This window comes from Lepidochelys kempii, chromosome 1 (assembly GCF_965140285.1).
Source record: "Lepidochelys kempii isolate rLepKem1 chromosome 1, rLepKem1.hap1, whole genome shotgun sequence".
Taxonomy (NCBI): domain Eukaryota; kingdom Metazoa; phylum Chordata; order Testudines; family Cheloniidae; genus Lepidochelys; species Lepidochelys kempii.
Window position 1 is genome coordinate 342,477,303 of NC_136380.1, and position 20,304 is coordinate 342,497,606.

At 45.9% G+C, this 20,304-nt stretch overlaps 1 protein-coding gene across 3 annotated transcripts in view; it reads left to right on the plus strand.

The window, feature by feature from the left end:
* Positions 1–20,304, plus strand: part of SFMBT2 (Scm like with four mbt domains 2) — a 189,652-nt gene that overhangs the window by 120,767 nt on the left and 48,581 nt on the right. For all 3 annotated transcript variants that reach the window (XM_073328829.2, XM_073328832.2, XM_073328828.2), the window contains 2 exons: positions 5,896–5,978; positions 14,649–14,775. In XM_073328829.2, the coding sequence (XP_073184930.1) occupies positions 5,896–5,978; positions 14,649–14,775 (210 nt within the window). The remainder of the gene's footprint in view (positions 1–5,895; positions 5,979–14,648; positions 14,776–20,304) is intronic.

Genomic DNA, 20,304 nt, shown 5'->3' on the forward strand with positions numbered 1-20,304 from the left:
AACCCTTCAGCATATGCTTAATCTGAAGCCCACGCCGAAGTCAGTGGCAGCTGTATACTCACATCTGCAGACAGAATGTATCCTCTTCTGTTCTGCTAGGTCTAGGGGGAACGAGTGTGGCCTCTTGGCACTGATTTCAATACTGCTTGACACCAAGGTGCGTGCTTAAGTGTTCGCAAATGTTTGTTAGGAAAACTATTTCCTCAAAGAATGGTTGAGTTAATTCCCTTTCATATAGGGCCTGAGCCAAAACCATTGTCTCCAGTTTTCCATTTGTATTACAGGACCCTAGCATCATAAGCACTGAACAGACACGTTGCCAAGCCTTCCCCCAAGGAGCCTATGGTCTAATTAGATAAGGCAAACTGAGGCACAGAACAGTGAAGTAACTTGCCCAAGGACTCATATTAGGTCACTGGCAGTGCCAGAACCCAGGTCCCCTGATTCCACTGCACTACAGTTATCAGCTTCACTGCTCATAAATCTTGGCATTTGCCCATAGCCACCCCATTCTTGACCAAGTAACCTATCTATTCAGAATCCATCTCATACAGGCCTGTTAATTAACTAAGACAATAGACGATACGTTTCTCTCTATAGTGGCCATGGCTTCATAAGTTCCATACCACGTGCTTTCAATTCAAGGTGATACAAAGGCCTTGTGATACAGAATTTTATGATTCAGGTTGCCTTGACTTCTGCATTTGATGCCAGATTTTTTTGGCATGCCAGCAGCATAGCTGCACTTCTGGTGACTACTGCACTTGTTTCTGTACCTGGGCCAGGAATGTTTAAAGAGAAAATAGATGTATAGTACCACCTCCAGTGATCTGGGTTCCTGAAGGTTCTTGAGGAATCATTACAAATCCTCTTGATCAAAGCCCAGTAATAGACATGCATGGAAACCATGTTAAATTAGCAAACCGAAAATCTCCCGTCTGCTAGGTGCGGCTGTTGAATCAAGAATCCTGAAGGGGATGTGTAAGAAATGACATGAGGAAGATGGGAGATATCCATACAGAGTACATTAACATATTACTTCTGGTGTGTTTAATGGCTCTGTGCCCAAAATACATCTTAACACTCTGGGTGTTGAAAGCCTTTTCATCTGACAAATGCTGTGTCTGTCACTCTAATGCAATCGGAGGTCTGAGCTATTCTAAATCCCTGGTTTAAAAAGTATATGGGAAATAAAAATGTAACCAAACTGGCAAAGAGTACTGGGGGAACTTACGTGAGTCCATGTCTCTCTAGCCCTTTCTGAACAGGACAGGATCAGCCTTGAACATTTGAGAAACAAACAGGACAAATATAAAGGGGTGGAGAGCTACAGAAATTAGTTGTTTCCAAAACACAACAATGGTGTGAACAGGCACCTGATGAAATATATCGAAGGCGAAGTTTTAGTCACAGGTATTTTTAGTAAAAGTCATGGACAGGTCACGGGCAGTAAACAAAAATTCACAGCCTGTGACCTGTCCGTGACTTGTACTATACCCCTGACTAAATCTTGGGAGTGCCGCGGTGCTTGGGGGGGGCCTATGGGTGCTGGGGGGGGCGGCCCAGGGGGGGCCCATGGGTTCTTGGGGGGAGGCCCTGGGGGGGCCTGAGTGCTGGGGGGGGAGGCGGCCCCGGGTTCACAGGGTGGGTGCACAGAGGGGGCACCGCAAGTGCTGGGGGTGGTGGTCTGAGGGGCGCTGAGGATGCTTGGGTGGGAGCAGCCAGGGACCCCCGCTGGTGCTGGGGTAATGGAATTGGCAGGGCTGGCAGGCTCCCTACCTGGCTTCTCGGAAGCAGCAACGTGTCCCTCCCTAAGCTCCTAGCTCCACGTGCTGCCAGCTCCGCAGCAACCATTGGCCGGGAACCGTGGCCAATGGGAGCTGCAGGGGCGGTGCCTGCGGGTGGAGGCAGCACGCGGAGCTAGGAGCTGAGGGAGGGACATGTTGCTGCTTCCGGGGGAGCCCCCCCCCAAGGTAAGCGCCACCCAGAACCTTCAACCCCTCCTGTACCCCAGGCCTGAGCCCCCCACCCACACCCAAACTCTTCCTGCTGCTGCGGGGGTGGGGGGTGGCCTGAGACTGGGCCCAGGGGCTGCCTGAGCCAGCTGCACTGGCTGCTGCAGAAGTCACAGAGGTCATGGAAAGTCACAGAACCCGTGACTTCCGTGACAAACTCTCAGCCTTAAATATACCACATCAATAAAGAGGAGGGAATAATATCATTCCTCACTAGATTCCTACCTGCCATGTAAAGTGCAAGTATCCATTTTAGCAGAGAGCCTGAGCTGCTTTCATATGATTCTGTGTCAAGAAGTTTCTGGCCAGGAGCTTTTCCATGTAGAAAAAACACTGAAGAGACTTGCTAGCAAAATGCCCATCTGTAGGAAAAGTCCACAAATTGATATACAGGAGGAGATGAGAAAGCAAAGCCACTGCTGAGAATTTCTTCTTTGTACAAGGAGTCTTTGTTCTTGTATATTTAGGCTCTATTCTCTGGATAACTTTCAGTGACGATAAGGTTCCATGATTATAATGTTATCTTACTTTCATTGCTTAGAACCAGCATTTTAAAGGAGACAATAATAGTTTGTTCCACCAGGCATAGTGTGGCCTGTCTGATTATTCAGGATCACCGCGCTTTTTATATGTAGAATATCCATCCCTCGTTTACATGCACACCACCGCATCTTTTGTAAAGCAGAGGTTGACCGAGAAAATGTACAGTCGATGAGTCATGTGCTGGAGTTGTAAATATATGTTGCTAGAAATAGAGCAGTATTTTTATATATCGTGCCAAAAATGAATAGCCAGTTCCTACCTCTGTATAAACATTGAACAGGCAGTTTATATTTATTAGGACTGGATTTATAGACCACTTCCCTTTAGAGTAACAGCCATTGTTTCTTTTTATGAGCTATTAAGAGAGGGGGAAACATTTCAGTAGAGCTACTATTTGTAAGGTTTACTAAAGGAACGCTCAGTACATTTGTATTATATTCACTTCTGAGTAAGCCACTAGTCTCTTCCAGTGTTGTGCAGACAAGATAATAGCACATTCTTTGTCCCCCAGTTTTGTGGGCAGCATGTCAAACGCATTAGCAAAGTGAGTCAATGTACATTGAGCCACAAGAGGATAACGGTTTACTAATGCAACCTGCTAATGGAGCTACTCATTTAGCTCACGCAAGTGAGGTCTGCAACGTGGATCAGAAGATGCTAGGTCCAAACATGTTTTGCAGGCAGAATTAGTGAGTGCCAGCTCTTGGAGTCATCACCCTTCTGCCTCTGAATCTTAATATTCGTGAGTTGCGGCATACTCATTTGTAGCTCTTCTCTTAATCCTGTCACTGTTGAAGTCAGTAGTAAAATTTCCACTGATTTCAACGGTGCAGGATCAGGCCGTAAAATGATTGTGGAATGACAATTGGATAGCCTACCGTTGAATCCACTGCCACATGCCTTTCCCATCTTCACTGCAAAGCTTTCATGTAGCTCACAACAAAAGATCCAAAAACTGTCTGCTGGGTTTTAATTGGAGATGGGGGAACCTTTAGAATGTATCCAGCTTTTTATTTCTTCTGACAGCAATGTAGTCGGACAGCTTTGAGTTCAATCCTTGAGGGGGCCATTTAGAGATCTGGGGCAAAAATTGGGGATTGGTCCTGCTTTGAGCAGGAGGTTGGACTAGATGACCTCCTGAGGTCCCTTCCAACCCTGATATTCTAACTGTCTTCACATATCGTTTATTACTGTTCCTCAGCCTTGGTAGAATTGTTGCTTCAGGGCTAAAGTTCAACAGTTGTGGCACATTTTAGCAGAGCCTTAGTAGCAATGCTAGAGAGTGGTAGGTCTGTAGGATGCACTCATTAAGACAAAAAGTTACGTATGCCCTTTGTTTTGTTTTCCATTCCATTGTGTCACGCAGAAGACTTACTTGGCTAGAAAGATTTTTTTTTTTTCCTTGGAGCTGGTTGAGATTTTTCAGCCAAAAATGTGTTTTGATGAAAAACAGCCTTTCGTCCTCAATGACGTGTTTGCAGAAAATGTTTTGTTTCACTGTATTTTTTCATTTTCCATGAAAAACCAAGAAAGCATGAAAAACTGGGGAAAAGGGGATTGAAAGGGGCGGGGGGGGGGACAAAAATATTTTTGTCTCTGAAATCTGAGCATTTTTTGGCATCAGTGTTGTGTTAAAAAGCCAAAACTGTTTCACATAAAATTTCAGAGAAAATTAAAATTTTCCATGAAAAACACTATCCATTTTTTTGACTAAACTCTGATTGTTTCCTCATGAATTTCCATTTCTTGCTTTTTGGCCAGTTATTGGTATTACATAATTGTTATATAATTATTAATATGACTTTAACATTTTGATTTTTGTAGCGCATAGAGGCCAACCCTGTTGTGATTGTCTGTGCTGTACTATTTTATTTGTTGTGTACACCGTCATTAGAAGGGACCTCTTCTGGATCATCTCATCTCATCTAAATTCTGGCCTCTCGAGAGGATTCTTAGCGATACGTGTTCAAAACCTTGCCCTTCCTTTTTTACAGACGTAATTTGCACCCGCAATTTTTGCACCTGCAGTTCATTTGCAGGAGGAAAAAAAATACAGAAAAAACTTTCATTGGTACAAAGAAAAGGAGTACTTGTGGCACCTTAGAGACTAACCAATTTATTTGAGCATAAGCTTTTGTGAGCTACAGCTCACTTCATCGGATGCATACTGTGAGCTTACAGTCTAAAGAGCCAAGTTGTGCAAGACATCCATGCAAGAGAGATACATGAAGCTCCATACAGTCTCAGGGCTGGAGCTATTTCAGACAAGGCCCTCTAAATGAAGGTGATCTCCATTCTGAATAGGCCCTTTAGAGAGGAAGGATGGGTCTGGAAGTTGGGGCACTACCTAGGCCTTGAGAGCCCTGGGTTCATTTCTCTGCTCCACTTATACTTCCTGAATGCCCTTGGGCAAGTCACATAACTTCTGTGTGCCTCCGTTTCCCATCTGTACAACAGGGCTAACACGTCACAGGGGCGTTGTGAGGATCAGTACATTAACGAGTGTGCGGTGTTCAGATATTATGGCGATGGAGGCCATATAAATACCTAAGATATTTAGAACTGGAATAGAGTAGAATTAAAGATCCCATGGTGCTTTTCATTAAGATCAGAGGGTTTGCCCTGCTGTTCGTGGCAAGAATTTCCTCTCCCACAGTAGACTGCCGTGTGCCACTGAGCAGCTGCCCTACACCCTAGAGGAAGCTGTGTTCCAGCAACACCAGGTGTGTATAGAGAGTTGTAACTAAACACATTGTAAATTCATTGATCCAGGTGCCATCTTTTTGTTATATGTGAGTACACAGCACTTAGCGCAGTGGGGCCACAATCCCTGATGAGGGCCTCTGAGTACTCCCACTACAAAGAATAATAATAAGTAATTTTGGACGACACATAGAATATAGCAAATAAAACTAGCATTAAACAGAGCAGCGTGACAACATTTACTCTCCTTTGAGTGCTGGACCCATGCCATACATACAATATTTCAGTCCCTAAGTATTTACAGGGAAGCAGGAAGGATGATCTTGTGGGTTAAGTGTATGTCTCAGAGCTAGGAGGTCTGGTCTTTGTTCCTAGCACTGCCATTCACTCACTGTGTAATCTTAAACAGGGTAGGCCTCAGTTTCCCCATATTTAAATTGGGATGATAATCATTACCTGCCTCCCAACAGCATGTGGCGGTTAACTCATTAGTGTCTGTAAAGTGCATCGAGAGCCTTAGATGGGAGGAGGCGGTATGTAAGTGCAAATTATTGCTGCATTGAAATATTTTTTTCTTTCTCTCCTCTGTATGGAATAATGACTTACCATATTTCCCTGTTTTCTTCTCCTACAGGTTACTCTGGCCAGGACTTTGACTGGGCAGATTATCAGAAGCAATGTGGAGCAGAGGCAGCTCCTCACTTTTGCTTTAGAAACGTAAGATCTATTCTCCCTTTGTGATGGTGTTGATCGAAGCTTGAACAAACCCACTTATTGCTCTGAACTAAGGGCCTGATCCTGGGAGAAAGTGTGTTCTTGTAGTTAAACCATTGGGCTGGGAGACGGGAGCTCTGCCACAGGCTTCCTGTGTGAGCCTAAGCAACTCACTTAATCTCTCTGTGCCTCAGTTTCCCCATCTGTAAAATGGGAGTAATAATACTTTCTTTGTCTTGCTTATTTAGATTGCATGCTCTTCAGGTCTCTTACTATGTTTGTACAGCACCCAGCACGATGGGCCCTGATCTTTGTTGAGAACTGTAGGTGCTACCATGATTTAAAAAATTAATAATACTGTACAAGTCCATTGAGGTCTATGGAAAGACTCCCATTGACTTTGAGGGGCTGATTTGCTCATTGGAGTGTTTCTCTTGTTTCTGGGTTTTGTTTTTAACAGAAAGAATGAGGAGTACTTGTGGCACCTTAGAGACTAACACATTTATTTGAGCATAAGCTTTCGTGGGCTAAAGCCCACTTCATCGGATGCATGCGGTGGAAAATACAGTAGGAAGATATAGTATATATATACAGAGAACATGAAAAAATGGGTGTTGCCTACCAACTCTAACAAGACTAATTAATTAAGATGGGCTATTATCAGCAGGAGAAAAAAAACTTTTGTAGTGATAATCAGGATGGCCCATTTCAAACAGTTGACTAGAAGGTGTAAGTAACAGTAGGCGGAAAATTAGCATGAGGAAATAGTTTTTAGTTTATGTAATGACTCATTCACTCCCAGTCTTTATTCAAGCCTAATTTAATGCTGTCCAGTTTGCAAATTAATTCCAGGTCTGCAGTTTCTCGTTGGAACCTGTTTTTGAAGTTTTTTTGTTGAATAATTGCGACTTTTAGGTCTGTAATTGAGTGTCCAGGGAGGTTGAAGTGTTCTCCGACTGGTTTTTGAATGTTATAATTCTTGACATCTGATTTGTGTCCATTTATTCTTTTGCGTAGAGACTGTCCAGTTTGGCCAATGTACATGGCAGAGGGGCATTGCTGGCACATGATGGCATATATCTCATTGGTAGATGTGCAGGTGAACAAGCCTCTGATAGTGTGGCTGATGTGAATAGGTCCTATAATGGTGTCCCTTGAATAGATACGTGGACAGAGTTGGCAACGGGCTTTGTTGCAAGGATAGGTTCCTGGGTTAGTGTTTTTGTTGTGTGGTGCGTGGTTGCTGGTGAGTATTTGCTTCAGGTTTGGGGGCTGTCTGTAAGTGAGGACTGGCCTGTCTCCCAAGACCTGTGAGAGTGAGGGATTGTTCTTCAGGATAGGTTGTAGATCCTTGATGATGCTAAGTGAAGTCATCGAGGTATAGGTAAGTAGGACATTCATTGAGCCAGGCGGAAGCTCCATCATTTGGAAGTGTTTGAGTTTCCCTAATACAGCAGGAGTTGTGTGCGAGTGTGCTGTACATCATGACACTGCAGGCTCATAAAAGCTTTGGAAACCGTGCCTAGCTGGGCTGTTCTTAGGAATGGAGCTGTGCGTCTATGAATCTTAATGTATAGGAGTCCACCGCTCATTAAGCAAAGCATTAACCTTCTGTCTTTTCAGCGTTCGGCGCGCTTCTTGCCTGGTGTCCGTGTGAGAGAATGATTGCCTTCTTGATCGGAGCATGGCACCCATTAGCAATTCGGGCCCCAAATTCCTTTGAAACGGTACAAAGTAATACAGTGTTTGAACCAGGTGGGCAGCTGATTCCTTGTGGTCACTTTATGAGCAGTCATTCATCGGCCTGAAATGCTTGATGTCGGTGCAGTTTTGCCAGGCTCACTCCTCATTTTCTAGCCATAGAGTCAATTGCTGCCTGCTCTCATGCTCGGGCTGAGTCAGTGGGCTTTGGGCCTGGGATCTGAGAGGAAATGAAGGGGTAGAATCTTCTTTGGGCAGCAGCTTCACTAAAGCGCAGGGACTCTTAATAGCATTCGAAACCCTTGCATCTATGTGTGGTGCTTAGGGCTGTCGATTTGTGTGGCAGAAGACGCACAAGCTATTCCCCCACCTGTCATTCCCCTGCTATGCTACTCTGGGAGAGAATCGCTGTAGATCAAAGGGCACGATGGGCCTGGATTTCCCTGGGCAGCCTCTCTTGCAGTCCCCCCCACCATGGAACTGCTGTGATGTGCAGAACTGGGTCACAGCACAAGCGTTTTAATGAGGAGCATACATTGCGGTCAGTGTCCCTTTGGCCACACCTACTTTCTTGTGTTCTCTGTCTTGCTTTGTCCCCGCTACCGGCATGATGTATCACAGCGAGCCTAGGAGCAGCATGGTGTGGCTGCTGTCTCACGTACATTGCACGCTTTTCCCGAGTTTGCAGTGCACCTTCCATCTTGTTAAACTGGGGTTGCACAGCAGCATTGTGCTGCTGATGGAGTGATCAGGGTCGGGAACCTTACATCACCCTTTCTACAGCGTGGCTTTTCTTATATGTCTGCGGCGTGACTGTATTTAAAGGTCATCTGATGTGTATATTAGAATCGTTATAGGTGGTCCTTCTTTCTTTCTTATTATGGTAGAGCTCAGAGGCCCCAAAGCCAGATCCAATCCCTATTAAAGGCACTGGAAAGACACCCATTGACATCAGTGGGCTTTGGATCAGGTCTCACCTCAGGTTGGGAGTCCCCATATTGTCCTGCATTGTACTATCCTGTATGAAAGGAATGCCCTGCCTGGCAGAATTTATAATCTAAAACACAGGAACTGATGGAGAGTGGGAGTCAGGGATATGATAACATGCAAATAAATGATCCTGATGGTGATTGTCACATTTCCTTTCCGTTTCTTTCTTTCTTTCCTTCTTTTTATCTGCCTTCGTTTTTTTTTTCTTTTCATTAGGCACTAGAGCTGTGCTCACAATGCCAGCCACCCCGAGATTGGCCTCCAAAGATTAAATCAGTTCTAATAACTTTTTTTTAAACATTCATTGTACAAACGCGTGTCTGTTATTATTTGACTCCTGATAAAACAGTTCTCTACAGAGAGCTGCTGTCTCTCCATTGTCATCTGCCTGACATCCCTACCATAGAATCATAGACTGTCAGAGTTGGAACGGACCTCAGGAGGTCATCTAGTCCAACCCCCCCTGCTCAAAGCAGGACCAATCTCCCATTTTTGTCCCAGATCCCTAAATGGCCCACTCAAGGATTGAACTCACAACCCTGGGTTTAGCAGGCCAATGCTCAAACCACTGAGCTATCCCTTCTGCCTGCAGTTGGTCCATTTGTTACCAAGCTAAGTGCGGCTCTTTGATGGAATGTTTATTACAAACGGGTTTTTTTTAGTCATGTCTTCCACCTAGCACAAGGAGACCTGGCAGCGAAGTGGATACATTGTAACCATTTCCCTTGGGGCTATTTAGCAAGCAGAGGCAGTTATGAAATGGATTGATGTGGCCAAATGCTTAGGAAAATAAACTCCCAGCTAACTGGTTTGCCATTGATTCTTTATAAATTAGCCTCCGGCGCTGCATCACAACAAAAGGAACCTGAGTGATGATAGATGGTGTTTCTTTGTTAGCCGGCATAAAAAACATTTCAACAAACTCACTCTGATGTCTTGTAAACTTGGCCCATTCGCTGCTTTTAGAAGCGGGAAGCCTGTCTGGGTGCTGGTGTGGTTTTGAATATTCCAGATGATAAGGAAAGCATGGAAATAGCTCCTGTGTGCAACAAATTTTTTCATTTTTGCAAAAAATCTTAATGAAATAAAGGCCTCATCCTGCAGCCTTTAGTCACGTGAGTAGTTCCAGGGACGTTAATGACAACACTCATGTCTTGATGAGGAAAAGAGGTTGAGTTTAGGTTGGACTCAACTAGCATGTATTGGTTAAGCTTGACCGAAAGGTGTCTACTTATCCTAGTCAAGATGAAAGCCATTGTCCCATGGCTCATGTGGAAGGGATGCAGGATGGAACCCAATATTATCTTGGATTAATCACAGTTATTAATAATCATGTTTATTATGGTGATGTATAGGGACCAACCCAGATCGAGGTCCCATTGTACTAGGTGCTGTACAAACACGGAGTAGCAGGTAGTCCCTGCCCCAAAGAGTTTACAGTCTACATAGACAAGACAGACACATCGTAGAGGAGAGGAGTATAATACATAAGTAGAGTGAACAGTGTGATGGAGGAAAACGTCAGGTCAATTCCATAATTAGTTTGGAGGGGGGGTTAGTTAGGAAGGGGGTCAGCAAAATGGGAAAAAAGGTGAAGGGAAAGGGAGCAATGGGGATGGGGCAGGGGGGAATGTACCTGCGTGAGCAGAAGACTCTTGGGATGGGCATTTGGAAAAGGCTGATGCGTGTGGGTTTGGGAATCTGAGGAGGTTTTATAGGGTCCCGGGGCTTCTGTGGGAACTGAAAGTGGGAATCCTTCTTTGTTCTGTTAGGTGTGTGGCTGTTTTGTTGTTAGGGTTGTGCGGGGGATGGGTGAATGGTCTGCTTCTGTTGTGTGCATTGTTGCAAATTGTGATTTTAATTTTCTGCCCACATGCCTGTCTATCTAGCTAAGGTCTTATATGGATCCCTGTTGCTATGGTATATGAGTGCCTCACAAAATCATGAACGACCAGATCCTCAGCTGTTGTAAATCTCCGCTGAAGCAAACACAGCTGTAGCCATTGATGTGAAGAGAGCTGAATTCATTCACACCAGCTGAGGATCTGGCCCAAAGGGCGCACTTAGAAATAGGTGTGTGAACTCTTTGATTCAGTGTCTTTTATGTGTTGAAATCAAAATTACACACACAACCCTATGTTATAAAAATAAGTCAGGTTTCAATGTTAAGCACCCAAAAGTTAGGAAATGCCAGAATGAAGGTTGCCCAGGCAACCTTAATTCACCCCCCCACACACACTTGTGCATATGGATTATGATACATTCTTTAATAACATGATCGCATCCATGGGATCACTGCCTGGTTTGGTGCACAGGATGGATGGTGCTCACTTAATGAGCAGCTATTTTACTTGTTGTTCAATGTGTGGCCCTCTTACCCTATTTACTGAACACAGTTCATGCCGGATCTGAAGACAGAATGATTAACTGCCTCATGGTCTTTCTATGGTGCGTATCTGAATGCTTCATTAGTGGATTTATTATCTTAATAATCCTGTGAAATGAGTAGATATTATCCCTATTTTACAGATGGGGAAACATGGACACCAAAAAACAACGGTCAAAATTCCACTAATTTTGGGTACCCAATTTGAGACACCTACCATTTGATTTTTCAGAGTACTCAGCAGTGGCTAGTGAAATACCGAGACACCCCGGTGGTCGGTATCAAACCTGGGACCTTGGGAGCTAAATGCATGAGCCTCTGTACTGCATGAGCTAAAAACCACATGCTTCTTAGTTAAGGCCGTAGCAGACTCATTAATCTCTAAGTGGTCTCGGTGCCACTAGAGGGGACAGAACCCCACACCCAGGAGGTGTGTGGGTTACACTAGCATTTTATCTGTTCACTCCTGTTGACTTCAGCTGCAACTGCTTGACACTTCTGCAAATCAGACCTCAGAGTCTGCCTAGTATCACATAAGAAGTCTGTGGCAGAGACAAGGATAGAATCCAATTCTCTAGGGCAGCAATCAGTTGCCTGAATTATGAGATCATCCTTTCTCTTCCTGCAATCCCCTGCTTCTTCACTGCACCTTTTAACTTCAGCAACAGATGAAGCAGGGGTCCCACAGACAAGAGGCCTTCTCTACACAAACCTGATTCATCCCAGAGTAGGTCCATCCTGCTCACTGACTGAGTCAGCAGTCCTTCTGAAAAACTAGCGTGTGGTTGTGTAATTAAAGATTGTATCATAATGCAAACGCACGAGGGGGCCAAATTTAGGTTGCGCAGGCAGCCTTAATTCTGGCATTTCCTAAATTTTGAGGGCTTGATTTTGCAGCCATGATAATGTTCTTTTAACATAGTTTTTTGTGGGTAATTTCCTAGCTTTTTAAAAAAGCAAACTGGAACCCCACCCCCTCCAGGAATTCTATCATGTGGCACCATATTGACATCCACATGAGTCATCAGCAGGGTTGGAATCTTTAGATCTGTGCCACGGACCTCTGCCACTTGAGCTAACAGAGAAACTGATAGCAGTAGTAGGTTGTTATCCTGTGGAGGTGAGAGTGCCCTAGTGGGCACAGACTCTTCTTCCTGTTTCTCTCCCAGCTAGATCCCATCTGCCCTCTGTCTTCCAACCAGTCCCTGCCCTGTCTCTTCCCTACCCTTGGCTCCTTGTCCCAGTCCCATTTTCCTCACCTGGCCAATCTCAGTCTCCACTCCACAGACCTCTCATCCCCGTCTCAATTTCCTTGCCCAGCCAGTCATGAGCACACCTCTCTGGATTCTCTGTCCAAGTCTCCCCAACATCACTCCTACTCCCAGTCTCCTTGCCCAGCCAGTCCCAGTTCTCTCGTCTCCACTCCTCATTCTATTTCTCTTCCTCATCTCTGCCCCCCCCCCCGCCCGCAGTCACCCACGTTCCCCATCCCCACTGACTCCCAGTGCCAGTCTCCCTCTCTGGGCTTCTAGCCCAATCTCAGCACCCCAGCCCCTTGTCCCAGTCTGTTTACCCCGCCAGTTCCAGTTCTCCCCCCCAGCTCCTCACCAGATCTCTCTCCTGATTTCCTCACCTGCTTTCTCCCTCCCTACTGGTTCCCAATTCCAGTCTCCTTGCCTAGCCAACCCTATTCCCTGCCCTTTGTCTGATCTCAGTATCTCCCCCACTCATTGGCTTCCAGTCCCTCCAATTTCCGTCCTGGCTCCCAGTCTCCTTGCCCAGCCAGCCCCAGTCTCCTCCACTCAGCTCCCAGCCCCAGTTTCCCTCTTCTCCCACTCCAGCTTTCAGTCCCAATCTCCTCCATCCCATCCCAAGTCTGGCTCTTGTCCTCTCTGCATTCAGTCTGGCTTCCTCTTCCCTGTTGCCTGGGGCAAGTGGGGCAGGGAGTGGGGAGAAGGAATGTCATTGACAGAACAGGAGAGACATTTTCCCTGCTTCAATTCCGGTTCCCAGGCAGAGACACAGACCTGGCCTGGCCCGGAGCAGCTGGGAGCTGCAATTGCAGAGAGTGTCCTGCTAGGCCCCCTGCAACTCCAGCTGGAGCATGCCCAGTGCAGGTGGAATCTTTGGGGAATTAATCTGCCACTCTCTAACAAGTCTACTGAGCACGTGCTCATTGTGACTTTTCAAAGACTTATTAGTTGGCTAAATTTGGGCAGAGTTTTACAGGGATAGCAAAAGGCACATCCCTGCCACAAAGGCCCACCCCCTGCTAAATTTCAACTCCCTGCACCAAATCATTGAGAAGCTAGAGCTCGTCAAAGATAAGACCAGCAGAAATTTTTAACATGGACATTTCCCTAGTCTTGTTCTCGGAAACACCAAATCCTTGTGGCTGAAATTTTCCAAAATATTCAGCATGATGCAAACACCCAACATGGAAAATTTCAGCCCAAGCGGTTAAAGTCTGGCAAAGTTATAAACAACGGAAAACAGGGTCTTCTAATGGAAGTGTCAGGCAACCTTAATAATCGGCAGTACTGCCAGCCCCACCTATAATAAAGTACACATAAAATAAAAAATCTTCAAACTTATTATATCACTCTGGAAAAACCAAACCTTAGTAATACACTAGGATAGATCTTGGTGGTAATTAACATTGACAGATACATGCTTATTCTCAAAAGGCTGAAAAATTGGCAAGGGCCATATTCTCAGAGCTGTGTGCTATAGATTAGCCATTACAACTCTTGGCCAGATCCTTATCTGGTGTACATCAGCAGAACTCAACACTTTGACATGAAGTCAACCTGTGTTCAAGTGAATGGAGCTATGTCCATTTCCACCAGCTGAAGATGTGGCCCTCTGTACTGAACTAAGGGCTTATCTACACAAATGTTTTAGTTTGTGGCAAGTGGAATGTGAATCTACTCCACAGTAGCCCTCTGTGGACTAACTGTCAGCTGACGCAAATTAACAGACTGTTAATGGGCTTTGATCTAGTCCTATTTCAAAGAGGACTAGATCAAAGTGTACTAACAAACTGTAGATTCACACCCCAGTTTGCCGTGAACTAATTGTTCTTGCAGACAAGCTCACAGTCAAATTGGGGAACTCTGTGAGTAAATGGATGCACAGTTATCTAATCTGTACATGCAGATTGAGGGTTTGCTCTGGAAATTTGGTTCTGAGAACAAAGGAGTTACCAGACTGGATCAGACCCATAGTCCCTCTAGTCCAGTATCCTGTCTCTGAGTGGCCAACACTAGATGCTTCAGAAGAAGGTGCAGAGACCCGCAATAGGCAGATGTGAAATAATTTGCCTCCCCCACCTATGTCTCATTCTGGTCTCTGATAGTCAAGATTTGGCTTAAGCCCTGAAGCACAAGCTTGAATATCTCTTCCAGAAGTTGTCTTTATGATAACTCTAGATATTCTTCATACCCATCTAAATCAGTTTTTGAATGTTGGTGAGTTCTTGGCCTAGGTGGTCCTAGATGTCTCCTGTGTTCTCCATGGAAACCAAGGGCGAGTCTATTTAAAGCCATTCTGTGCTGTGGTGCGGTGTTTCAGTGTTGACACTTGACCTCTTTCAGACGTCCTTCACCCGGGGCTTTACTAAGAACATGAAGCTGGAGGCTGTGAACCCCAGGAACCCTGCCGAAATATGTGTTGCTTCGATCACCTCAGTTAAAGGAAGGTTAATGTGGCTTCACCTGGAAGGTACGTTCAAATGACTGCAGTTCCATAGAGGCCTATTGCTTTTATGTTGTTTCGTAAGTTTATTCAGGCCCTCTCAATTGCTGTCCCCAACCCTGCATGCCTCGCAGCTCCCCCCGGACACACCTGCTTTTTTAATACCGTCAATAAGGACTAAATTATCCAATGTTGTCCTTCTCCCTGCTCCCCCATTGACCAGACCACACGGCTGCAGGACACTAGGTCACAGGGTCCTCTCCACCCACATGGCCAATACCAACAAACGCGATGGGGGGGAAGCTTCCAAGGTGGCCTCTGAAAGGTCTCCTCACAACCGCAGAAGCTGTCTTCAGAGCTTTGGCCTGCCAACGACATAATTACATTTCTACTGGCCTTGGAACTCTGCTCCTGTCCCGCCATGCACTCTCATAGCCCCCAGCTTTCTACCTCCCTGACCCCTTTGCTTGACCCAATCAACCTCATTTCTTCATCGCCCTTCCCTTTTACTCAGTTTCCTACCTGTACCCACCCGCCTAACGCCAGGGAACGAAGCAGGCTTGTGCCAGCCTTCCCCCGGCCAGCTGCATGCATATTTTGCAGCCTTTTCCCCCGCTCTTCGTCTGCTCCTTCTCATTTTCGGCTGCATGCTCTTCTGTGCGGGGACTGTATATAGCCTTTGGAAAGCACTCAGCCTGTTGCAAGCACCACCACCCTACAAGTAGTAATGGCTCTGCAGTGGGGATAACTAATTGGGCTCACGTTCATCTCAAGAGTTTCTTTTCCACTAATCCTCTCCCCAAACGAGATGTTGACGAGATAATTATGGACAGGATCATGCCTATGTAACCCATGCCTGCTTGGTGGGGCACTTCATCCCCCTCTCGTGGCAGCTAAAGATTGATGAGCCTGCTACAGGTGTGCGTCTTTTAGCTCAGGCAGTAGAGGCTCATGCGTTAAGCTCTAGAGGTCCCAGCATCTGTTGGTGTTACACAAACACTTACCTGAGTAGTTCTTTCTCCAGGGCAGCGCTCGGGTGAATAAGGACTCCTGGAATGAGTACAGCTTTGCAGAACTTGATGATCAGAACACAGTGATCCCCTTCCTTGTGCTGTTAAAATTATTGTCACTGAGTCACTGAAACAAGGAAGCAGACATATTAAATGTGTCTTGATTGGTGCTGAGATAATCTGGTGTTTCCATTAGGTGCTTGTAACATTTTGTATCATTCGTGCATGGTGTTGGTTCAGTGATCACCAATAAATAGAAAGTTGCAGGCTATAAATAGAAGCTGCAGGCCTGGAGTCCAAAATAAAGCCAGTAACTCTATTTTTGCAGAGTGGGCTGTTAGTCGTAGTTTGGGCACCAAGCAAGGATGTTTGTTAAAGCCATGTGAGAAAGAAAGAGAAATGTTTAACTAATTACTGTACATAGGGTCTAATTCTGCTGCGCTTTCGCTCTGGACAATGAATAGCACTTTGTACTTCTGTAGCACCTTTCTCCTTAGATATTTCAGAGGGCTTGAAAATATGCTACAGTGGGGGTCAGGGTGGGGTGGAAAACGGCAACAAGGCAAGTGCACAGCAACCCTATGCAGTGGTGTAGAAAAGGAAGTAAAGAAAGATACAATGTCCATTGACATGTGCATGAGGAAGGGAGGTTGACACCATGTAATCACTTGGGTCTTGATCCTGCATGGAAGCAGAGGGAAAGGTGCTAGGAAAACCAGGACAGGTGTGTATGAGCCACTCACTTTAGTCTGTTGCTTCTCCATCCAGGCAGATGGGTAGAGAAGCAACTCAGCACTCTAATCAATGGCTGTTGAGCAATTCATTTACATGTTTTGGATTAGGGCCCAGCACCCTCTGTCTCCATGCGCCAACCCCCTCCTTTCTGGGCTGTGCACCCATAGGAGCGGAGCAGGCAAAGTGAGCTGTGCTGAGTATCTTATACTTTTCATCACCATCTGTGTTTGCTGCATCTCCCCACTGCACTGTTATGCATACCACCCCCTCCTCTGCACACAGCAACAACGGAACTGCCAGACTGGATCATCTAGTCCAGAATTCTGTCTCTGACCATGGCCAGCACCAGAGGCTTCAGAGGAAGGTGGAAGAACACCTCAGTAGGCAGATGAGGGATAATCTCCCGTCTACATGGGTCTCCTCTTGATCTCTAATAGAGATTGGTTTAAGCTCTGAAGCATGAGGTTTAATATCCCTTCCAAACTACTTATCATCATAACTCTGGGTCATCTTCTTATCCATATAAGTGTCCCATCCCTCCTTGAATCTTGCCATGGATCAAGCCCCTAGCATGGAATTTGACCCCGACAATGGAGCTCAAAAGAGGGTTCTAGGATTGTTACTGACCACAAAAGACCAGGATCCTGGTTTTATGTCATAGCTGAAAGGTGCCACCTTGTGCAGTCTTGAGCCCCCGTACACTGGGCTAGGGTGTTCGTTCAGTACAGACAGATCGCCGCTTCCGGAATAAAACACTCCCCTCCTTGGAGGTGTCTCACCCAGATACCACCTAAGCCCAAGCTAATGTAAGAGAAGTCAGAAGCTGCTGTACTTACAGCTACTGGCTTCATTGTCGTGGCAGAACCCATGTAAGATCAGCTGTGCCTAGTGGTGTTTCATGGCAAAGGGAAGGGAAAAGGCTCTTTAAGAACCAATTTCATGGCCAGGTTTTGCCCTCAGAGACATCTGCATCCCCCGACTGAAGGCAATGAGAATTGGATGTGTGTATTTAAGGGTGGAATCTGTCCCTTTGTTTGCTTTCTGAGAATCCTGAAAACATTTAAGGCACTTTTGATGGTCCATTGGCCTGCCTTCACCAGCTCCTGTCAGATTTATGTTTCTGGCACATTCCAGGAGGCTGAGGTGTGGCCAGTTTGTTACGGTGCCCGAACTGAAACAATCAAAAGGGCAGCACCTAACCACACATACAAACTGAGTCCCAGGTGTCATGATTCCATAGAACTGATTTCTCAGGGCGTCTGATTCTGAAGGTCCCGTTTGCAATTTGAAAGGTGCTGTACAATACAGGGCAAATGTCTTATAAAGTATCACGGGGTAGCCGTGTTAGTCTGTAGCCACAAAAACAACGAGGAGTCCGGTGGCACCTTAAGGACTAACAGATTTATTTGGGCATAAGCTTTCGTGGGTAAAAAACCCACTTCTTCAGATGCATGGAGTGAAAATTACAGCTACAGGCATAAATATCCTGGCACATGAAGAGAAGGGAGTTACCTCACAAGTGGAGAACCAGTGTTGACAAGGCCAATTCAGTCAGGGTGGAAAAAAAGTAGCATTTGAAAGGCACCGTGCAATGTAACAGTAAATATATTGTGAAATAGCAACAGCATGAGCACTCTGGCCCCAGGCTCCGATCCGGTAGGTGCTCTGTTCGATAGCACTGGGAGCTCTTTCTTCCGAGCGTTTTCAGGATACACTCCTTGGTGCTGTGATTATGTTGATACCACCCAGTCATGGTGTAGCTGTGCCTTTCTAAGGCTGTGGTCAGGTGCCATTCAGCGTGTCAAGGCATTAAGTAAATCCCAGAAGGACTCTATGATGTCACTATTGTACAGCATCCCCGAACTGATACTTAAAACCATGGATACTTGATACAGGCAACCACAGGTTTATTCCTCAAGAACTCCACCGGCCTACTCGGACTTTGCAAGTTAAAAACCAAGGATGGTGAGTGGTACATCACAGGAGCTCAGTGTCGTGGGGTCCTGAGCTTCTCCCCTCCTAGCAGAAGGTAGGAGCAATCAGAGGAGCAATGGAGGAAGCTTCCTCCTGCAGAGCTCAGGAACACCTGCATCTGCTTCTGTGCAGCAGAGCCTAGGAGCTCAGCTGGTGGAGAAGGAGGAGGAGAGAAGAATGAAAGGGTCTGCCCCTCACCCCCAAAGCCTCATGTGCACTGGTGGATCAGTATCCTGGTTAGTGCCCGGCTGGTTTATTTCTCAAAGCTGGGTTACAGTATCACACAGGTACCAGTACAGTAAAGGTGAGTTTGTGTTTGTGCTAAAGCTGTATGAATCTGGGCACTTCTGGATCTCATGAATTTATGCAAACTCTTTTGGCCTGTTGTGAGTGTGACAGGATAAAACAGCCAGGAAAGGGTTCAGGGCTAGTCACATGACTCAGTGGGGGATTTAAAGGAAGGATGTGTCCTCTTTCTGGAGGCATGGGAAAAGCCTCTGGGGTCCGCAGCCTCCAGAAAGAGAATACACCCTTCCTTTAAATCCCCATCTGGGTCACGTGACCCGCGGGTGGCCCATAACCCTTTCCTGGCTGTTTGACCCCGTCACTGTGGGTTACCTGCCACTTCATTTCATGTGGCATCGATCGTACGAAGCTGAGAAGTGTCACGGCATCCTGTGATGTGTGGTGAGAAGTGCCCTAATGGACTCAGGCAGGCCTGACGAAAACACGGACACGGAACCCCAGGCGCCTCCGTCGTTGCGCGGACGGCTCACTGTAGAAGAGACAGTGAAGGCAGACGTCGTGTGGAGTTTAGCTTGAGCAAGCAGCATCATGCTGTTGTCAAGACGACGTCAGGGTCTCTCTGATCAATCCCATTGTCAGTGTTTTGTAACTCACTTGGTATCTAACTAGAAATTCCATTTGACCAGAACCTTGGCTGGGAGGTTTTAGCTGGATGTAAAATAGGCAGCATGTACCCTGTCCTTACTACATCCCTGCTTCATGCCAAATGCTGCTTAGCATGTGAAAGCCGATGAAGTCATAGCTCACGGTGGCCCAGTCAAAAGCTGCATGACGCAGATGAGAAGCAATGGGGTGCAATGGATAGGGCACTAGAGCAGGACTCAGGAGATGTAGGTGCCATTCCCAGCGGTGCCACTGACCGGCTGTGTGACCTTGAGCAACTCACTTCACCTCTGCTTCCTTCATTTTCCACTGGAAGCTCTAGTGCAGGGATTGTCTCACTATGGCTTTGTCACACTAGAATTTTTTAACTCAAATTAATTGATATGCCTTTAACTCAAGTTAGCTAACATGATTGTACATGCTAATCTGGACACTCCACAAACCTTTGTTCCAAAGTGTGGTTAAAACCTTGGCATAGCCACAACCAGTTGTTTATGTACAACACTGAGCCCGGTGGGGGACCTGGTCTCAGTTGGGCCCTTTAAGAGCTGCAGTAATATAAATAAAAAGATGCATAGATTCGTGTTAGTCAAAGTTCGGTGAGGGATTCTAACATACGCATTGTTTCAAGTTATACACCTCAAGATGCAACATTTTGGACTGAATTTGTAACTACTTATCCAAATCAGAAATCAGTTTTCCTTGAATCCTGCTTTGTTATCTGAAATTCATCTGCACACTAGAGCCCTGATCTAAAACTGATCCACTAGTTCCAGTCCACTATCCTTTCTCCAACAGTGGTCAGTATTAGATACTAGAGGAAGGTACGAGAACCCTGCAGAAGGCAGATATCAGATAATCTATCCCACACCAGGTCTCATCCTGACTTCTAATACTCAGGGCTTGGCTTAAACCCTAAGTATATAAA